At 35.7% G+C, this 8153-nt stretch overlaps 1 protein-coding gene across 6 annotated transcripts in view; it reads left to right on the top strand.

Moving 5' to 3' along the window:
- The window catches only part of RFX7 (regulatory factor X7), a 157868-nt gene that overhangs the window by 83121 nt on the left and 66594 nt on the right, over positions 1 to 8153 (top strand). For 5 of the 6 annotated variants that reach the window (XM_055087969.1, XM_024128749.3, XM_024128748.3 and 2 more), the window contains 2 exons: positions 2707 to 2789; positions 4180 to 4302. In XM_055087969.1, coding sequence (XP_054943944.1) covers positions 2707 to 2789; positions 4180 to 4302 — 206 coding nt within the window. Of the gene's footprint in view, positions 1 to 2706; positions 2790 to 4179; positions 4303 to 8153 lie in introns of those variants that run through there. The other variant, XM_055087970.1, reaches the window with a different exon arrangement.

Genomic DNA, 8153 nt, shown 5'->3' with positions numbered 1-8153 from the left:
CTTTTTGAATGATGGTTTTCTCAGGGTATATGCCCAGTAGAGGGATTGCTGGGTCAGATGATAGTTCTATTTTTAGTTTTTTAAGGAACCTCCATACTGTTCTCCACAGTGGCTGTATCAATTTACATTCCCACCAACAGTGCAAGAGGGTTCCCTTTTCTCCACACCCTCTCCAGCATTTATTGTTTGTAGATTTTTTGATGATGACCATTCTGATGGGTGTGAGATGATACCTCATTGTAGTTTTTGGTTTGTTTGGTTTTTTTTGCGGTACGCGGGCCTCTCACTGTTGTGGCCTCTCCCGTTGCGGAGCACAGGGTCCAGACGTGCAGGCTCAGCAGCCATGGCTCACGGGCCTAGCCACTCCGCGGCATGTGGGATCTTCCTGGGCCGGGGCACGAACCCGTGTCCCCTGCATTGGCAGGTGGACTCTCAACCACTGCGCCACCAGGGAAGCCCCTCACTGTAGTTTTGATTTGCATTTCTCTAATGATTAATGATGTTGAGCATTCTTTCATGTGTTTGTTGGCAATCTGTATAGCTTCTTCGGAAAAATGTCTATTTAGGTCTTCTGCCCATTTTTGGATTAGGTTATTTCTTTTTTTGATATTGAGCTGCATTGGGTTGTTTTGTTTTTTTGATATTGAACTGCATGAGCTGCTTGTAAATTTTGGAGATTAATCCTTTGTCAGTTACTTCATTTGCAAATATTTTCTCCCATTCTGAGCGTTGTCTTCTCATCTTGTTTATGGTTTCCTTTGCTGTGTGAAAGCTTTTAAGTTTCATTAGGTCCCATTTGTTTATTTTTGTTTTTATTTCCATTTTGATAGATTAAAGTGGGGAAAGGCTGGAGGCAGGGAAAAGCAGGTAGTTAGACATTTTTAGTAATTCAAGAATCATTGTAAGTTCCTTAAGTGCAGGGGCTATTGTTGTGTTGTTCATCTGTCTATTTCCAGTCTTTGTATAGGTTGTGATACACAGTATAAGTTCACAGTTATAAATCATTTGTGGAACATTGCAGAAAGTAAACTTAGTGAATAAATAAATGAGTAAATGAATTCTCCTTTATTGTTAAAAGAAAGACAGCTAAAGACCTAAACTAATGTGGTGGCTGGGAAAATAAAGAGACTAGAAGAACATGGTGGAAAGAGTTAAGAAGGCTAAATGAAGGATTAGAGTGTAATACACCAAGAGGAACAAAACTAGGCAGACTCCAAAACTGAGCACTGGGAAACTAGAGAAAAGAAGGTGCTAAGTAACAAGTGAGAAGGAAAATGCCTGTGTATGTGTAGGGGTTTTTGTTGTTGTCAAGGGAAGAGTTATGCAGGATATTGCTGATCAGGCTATCAGATAATAAAGCAAGAGCTAATTGGAAAATACCCCATAGACAGCAGAATAAAAAAAAATGTGGATTTGAGAGTTAATTGCATGTAATTGATAGATTAAGTCATTCTATGGATAAATTCTAAGATTAAACTGTTTTGTGATTGCATTCTGGTGAGAATAAGGATAGGCTAAATTATATCATTGTAACCTTTTTAAAAAAATTGGATCTATGTTTGAGCTATGCTTTATTGTGTAAGAATAAATTCTGCCACCAAGAATGCCAGTAATCTGTCCGTATTTTCCATTGCAATGCAATTCAGTTGTAATGAATTAGGCTACCAAAACTTTACTATGATATTTTTATTGCAGTAGGATTTGTGGCACATTTAAAGCTATCCTGTGGCAAACTCAGCTGGGAAAGAAAACTGTACAGTCCTCTGCATAGCAGAAATTTTCTTAAAGGGTACATTTATAGACAAAATGACAAAGTTGCACAACAGTAGTGATAGACAGTCTTACAAGTAGGTTCTCCAAATAGCATCCACTGTTGCAAGTCAGAATAATTACATCTGCATAGCATGGAACAGATTGTTGGCTGTACTTTGGAACAGTTGGCCCTCCGTATCCACAGGTTCTGCATTCGCATATTAGATCAACCCTGGATCAGATTTGATTCCTCGGTTATGGAGGAACTGTGCATAAGGAGGACTGACTGTATAACACCATTTTATATAAAAAGCTTGTGCATCTGTGGATTTTGGTATCCGTGGAGGGGAGAAGGGGGTTCCTGGAACTAATTATCCACGGATATTGAGGGATAACTATATTTTTAAACCTCAATTCCACCCCCAGTGACAGTAGCATCATCAGTCACATGTTCTAGATTTTTGAGAAATAGGAAAGAAGCCTAGAAATCATCTCATTCGTTTCACATTTCTAAGGAAAATCCGCCAGAGCATGGAAGCCTCATAACCAGTTAAATAGGCTAAAGCCAACTAATAAATAGTCTCTTGACTCCCAATATAGTACTTTTCCTGTAATACTGCACAACCCTCCTTCTTTAAATGTGATTTAAAATGAGACGTTTTTGTCTAAGCATTGATTTATGATTTTATTTATACCTAGAATATAAGAATTAATAGGAAAGTACCATTTTCTCTTATTAATCAACTTTTTATGTGCAATAAATTTATCACACAACTTGACTGTATTATTTTACTGATATGAAAAAAGCCTAGATTCTGTTTTCTTTGTCAAGTGATTCATTCCACCTGGTTTAAATTTAGATAGTCAGTATTTTTAGGGAGGTGTTAGTAAATTTTGTTGAGGGAGAAACAAGAATTTCTTAAATTATCTTTCTTTTTAATCCTTTTTAACCAGCAAGAAGTTGAGAAGTTTACAGACCTAGAGAAACTCTACCTCTACCTTCAGCTGCCTTCTGGTCTCAGCAATGGAGAGAAAAGGTAATATCACTTCTTGTCTTTGCCTCAGTTACAGTGTTTATGTGTGTGTTGTGGTTGTTATTGTTTTGCACTATTCCTAAAATCATCAGGAAACAGACTGTCAAAACAGTAGATCTTTTTAGTCTTTGATCATATTTGGTTAAGTGTTTACCCATAGTTTTTGCTAATTCATTTGTGTACCTGGGTGAATGCTGTGAAATGCAGTTGGGTTATGTTTTATAAACAGCTTAGTGTATTTATACAGTGTGGCAGATTTTGAAAATTGAACAGAAAACCAAAGAATAAACAGATGAGTATTGTGAGCAATAAAGCGCAAGAGTTTTTTTAGGTACTGTCAGGTAAGCAGATCACAGAGCATAAAAAAGAAAAAAAATGAATTGCCTGTATGGCACATGAATTTATGATAAATGTGTGATGTTTTAAGTGCTTGCGGGGTATTACTCTATTTTCATTAGTACAAATATTTAATAGCCTCATTTAGAAAATATAGAGAAAAGTTGTTGGTTCATGCAGTCTGTTCTTAAAGGAGTTTCTCTACCCTTTTAAGTATTTCTCAGAGTTCATTTCATTCATATAAGTTATGCTTAACATTACTTTAAAAGTATATGTATGAAAAGAACTGGAATGAAAAATCTGTTGCTTTTACTTTTTTCCCCTTGGACCACATTTTGTAACTATTTTAATAATTTTCTGTCCTAAAAATTGCTCAGTAATTTCTTTGAAAATACATAAATTATTGTTTTTGTAGCTGAGATGAATGTCATAGTCAAGTGAGGAGCTTCCCTCATGTTATAAGAGACACTGCCAGATAATAAAAATTTATGATGTTTAGTGGAGGTGTTGTCCTGGAGAGGAGGACTGGTTACAGAAAGGACCATAGAGGGAGACTTGTCCTTTCAGTATCTCTCCAGTGTGAATTCCATTCTGGAGCATAGAGGCTTTAGTAAGATTCAGGGTAGTTACTTGAGAATGCTAAGCAAATAGAAAATAAACAATTTTTTCCTTAACTTTCATTTTATAGTTTGATGATTTGGTAAGTTTAGGCAAATGAACAGGCAAGTAAGTAAACAAATATCCCCTTAGAGGTAATTTTGGCCAAAACAAATACCTTGTTTTCAATGCTCCATCATTTCTGCCAGTTTAGAGACCGTGGTGGGGATGGAACAGGGCAATAACTTTACTCAGACACTAGCTATAGAAAATGCTCACAACCACAGGTGGACAATTTGTATTTGGATAACTGGGCATATACTTTATGTCCTGAGTTTGGTTTGGTCATTTATAGTGACTTTACACACAGTCTTTTAGTGGAACATTTTAGGCCTGGTTCAAAAATTATCAATGAATTGCTGTCCAGTTCAGCTAAAACCTGTTTTTGTTTTATGATTAGTGATCAGAATGCTATGTCATCTAGTCGGGCACAGCAAATGCATGCCTTTTCCTGGATTCGGAATACCCTAGAGGAGCATCCTGAGACTTCACTGCCCAAACAGGAAGTCTATGATGAGTACAAGTAAGTATTACGTGTATATGTCAGGCATGCAGTGTATTAAAGAGATTAAGTACTATACTTGGCTACAATGATTTGTTTTATCATTGGCAAATATCATACTGGTATATGAGAGTTTAACTTAGAAATCTCTAAGATTCCATCCATCTCTAAGCTCCTCTGGTAGCATGTGTAATAAAGAACAGGATTACTGAATAAAAGGATTTCTTTAGAGTTCTTCTGGATCACAGGAGGGATGTCTGAGGGCAGAGGGACAATGGAGTAGGGTTGGTGAATAAAAGGATTCCTGTAAAGTTCTTAAGGATGACAAGAAGAGTGTGTCTGGGGTTCGAAGAGGGACAGTGGATGGCAATAAATAAATCAATGCATAAGGAAAAACTAAAACATGTTTTTTATTTAGATTTCTTAAACGTCTTTTTCATGAATCCAAAACTTTTCTAATCATTTTCTGTGCCAACCCGAGAAAAAGCTATGTATCTGGAATGTTGTGAATTACTTACTCAGATGAAGGAGTTCAGTGGCTTGCACATAGAAGACACTCAAACAGTTTTGATTGTACAGATAACTTATTTAAACATGGAAAACACAAGTTATAGAGGCTAATGGGCCTTTCTGGATAAATGTCATAGATGCTAAATCTAGTCTTCTTTAACATTTTATAATTAATTTGGAAACGGGAATTTGTTCTAGCAGAGTAAGTGAAACCAAAATTTTCTGGGTATTGAAATATCAAAGCAAGGAGCATGTATGTGTTGTACTTACACAATGTGGAAGAAAAGTGTCAAATAAGTGCTGCTATTAGCCAGTGTAAGATGATGCAAAAGAACTACACTTACTGAGAAGATTATTGGTATCTAGAAAGAAAGCTTTCTATGCTCATTCAAAATTCTGATTCCCTCACCTTAAGAAATGCAATAGAGCTGGAGAAAGTCTAGAGAAAAATGTCTGAAATAATCAAGGGAACAAGGTTAAACTGAACAGCTTTAGATTTTTCCTCTTTAGAAAAATTAAGCTAAGATTAAGCTTAAAATTAAGATTAAGATTAAGATTAAATCTTAAATTAAGATTAATCTTAAAATTAAGCTAAGTGATCCAAGTCTATAAAGTTCATTTTCTCAGTCTACAACAGTCTACTGAATACCTGCTATGTGCCATGTCAAACCCTGTAAGAAGTTCTGAGGAGACAACAAATAAAACACAGCTTCTGCCCTCATGAAGAATATGAAAAAACAAAAACAAAAAGAAACAAACAAACAAAAAATATATATATAAAATATATATAGTGAGCATGAATTCTTAACTAAATTCAAGGTAATTCTAATTAAGTTAGAGATAACCTTGTGAAACTACAAAAAAGTAAATTTAAATTCATTAAAAGTTTATTAATATCAAGCAAACGTGATATGTTTAAGAAACCCTGTATCAAGGGTCAAGAGAATAGGTTCTGTCGTTAAACTTGTGTCACCTGGACAGGTGTTTTAACCACTCTTTTTTCAGTTGCATCATCTATAAAATGAGGTTACTGAAGAGGTATGAGGTTTCTTTTAGCTCTAAAATTCTAAAAGTTGTCTGAGGTAGGAAATGAGGAAAACAAATTATCCAAAATGTCTCGTTTCCCAAAAGACAAATCGGACAAATTAATGCATGACATTTCTATAATGAATTAATAAGGAAGCCGAGGATATTTATATATTTTTGAAGTGATATCCTTCCCCTGCACAACCCTTTGCATCACCATTAGAGACAGCGCCCTACATTTGTTGAAGTATGACTCTGAAACATTAAAGCAGTCCTTACGTTCCTAAAAGTTTCCTGCCTTGGGCAAAGCACAATTATATTTTTCTATAATATTTTTCTGTGAAATCATTTTCTAAGGTTCTCATGAATTCTTACAATTATTTTCACTAAGAAAATTTAAAGGTTTTTCCTAAACAAAAGAGAACCAAAACATAACATTGTTTTGGGACAAGGAATGGTAGCTCCAATTTTGAGCAGTTTATTCGCAATTCAGTAGAGAGCAACTGAGATAAAAGGAAGTAACTTAGACTAGAGTTTTAAAAGGAAGTAGTAGGTAAGGGAAATTCTTCATAATGATGTAAATAGGAAAGAAATACCACTTCTGTTTATGGAATTTGAAAGTATTATGCTAATGATTGTCTCTTTATAAAAATCATTATATTACTATACAGTAGTACTGTAACTGAGTCTGAGTATTTTAGTTCAAAACACATTTCACTAAGAATATACATTATTCACTGTTGTATTCTACACAGTGTTTCCACATAGTAGGCACTAATTTAATATTAAGAGTGACTAGAGACCAGTCTCTCCCATCAGGAAACTTGCACAAGCCTCTTAGATAGCCTCATCCACCAGAGGACACCCAGCAGAAGCAAGAAGAACTGCAGTCCTGCAGCCTGTGGAACAAAAACCACATTCACAGAAAGATAGACAAGATGAAAAGGCAGAGGGCTATGTACCAGATAAAGGAAGAAGATAAAACCCCAGAAAAACAACAAAATGAACTGGAGATAGGAAACCTTCCAGAAAAAGAATTCAGAATAATGATAGTGAAGATGATCCAGGACCTCAGAAAAAGAATGGAGGCAAAGATTGAGAAGATGCAAGAAACGTTTAACAAAGACTGGGAGGAATTAAAGAAAAAACACGTAGAAGAATTAAAGAACACACAAACAGAGATGAATAATACAATAAATGAAATGAAAACTACACCAGAAGGAATCAACAGAAGAATAAATGAGGCAGAAGAATGGATAAGTGACCTGGAAGACAGAATGGTGGAATTCACTGCTGTGGAACAGAATAAAGAAAAAAGAATGAAAAGAAATGAAGACACCCTAACATTAAACGCAACAATATTCACATTATAGGGGTCCTAGAAGGAGAGGAGAGAGAGAGAAAGGACCCAAGAAAATATTTGAAGAGATTATAGTCGAAAACTTCCCTAACATGGGAAAGGAAATAGCCACCCAAGTCCAGGAAGCGCAGAGAGTCCCATACAGGATAAACCTGAGGAAAAACACACCGAGACACATACAATCAAATTGACAAAAATTAAAGACAAAGAAAAATTATTGAAAGCAGCAAGGGAAAAATGACAAATAACGTACAAGGGAACTCCCATAAGGTTAACAGCTGATTTCTCAGCAGAAACTCTACAAGCCAGAAGGGAGTGGCATGATATATTTAAAGTGATGAAAGGGAAGAACCTACAACTAAGATTACTCTACCCGGCAAGCATCTCATTGAGATTCAACGGAGAAATCAAAAGCTTTACAGACAAACAAAAGCTAAGAGAATTCAGCACCACCAAACCAGCTCTACAACAAATGCTAAAGGAACTTCTCGAAATGGGAAACAGAAGAGAAGAACCTACAAAAACAAACCCAGAACAATTAAGAAAATGATAATAGGACATACATATTCATAATTACCTTAAATGTGAATGGATTACATGCTCCAACCAAAAGACACAAGCTCGCTGAATGGATACAAAAACAAGACCCATCTATATGCTGTCTACGAGAGACCCACTTCAGACCTAGGGACACATGCAGACTGAAAGTGAGGGAATGGAAAAAGATATACCATGCAAATGGAAATCAAAAGAAAGCTGGAGTAGCTATACTCATATAAGATAAAACAGACTTTAAATCAAAGAATGTTACAAGAGACAAGGAAGGACACAACATAATGATGAAGGGATTAATCCAAGAAGAAGATATAACAATTATAAATACATATGCACCCAACATAGGAGCACCTCAATACATAAGGCAACTGCTAACAGCTATAAAAGAGGAAATCGACAGTAACACAATAGTGGTGGGGGA

This window comes from Physeter macrocephalus, chromosome 11, assembly GCF_002837175.3.
Source record: "Physeter macrocephalus isolate SW-GA chromosome 11, ASM283717v5, whole genome shotgun sequence".
NCBI lineage: Eukaryota > Metazoa > Chordata > Mammalia > Artiodactyla > Physeteridae > Physeter > Physeter macrocephalus.
Note: the sequence above shows the minus strand (reverse complement) of the source record. Positions and strands in the feature narration are given on the sequence as shown.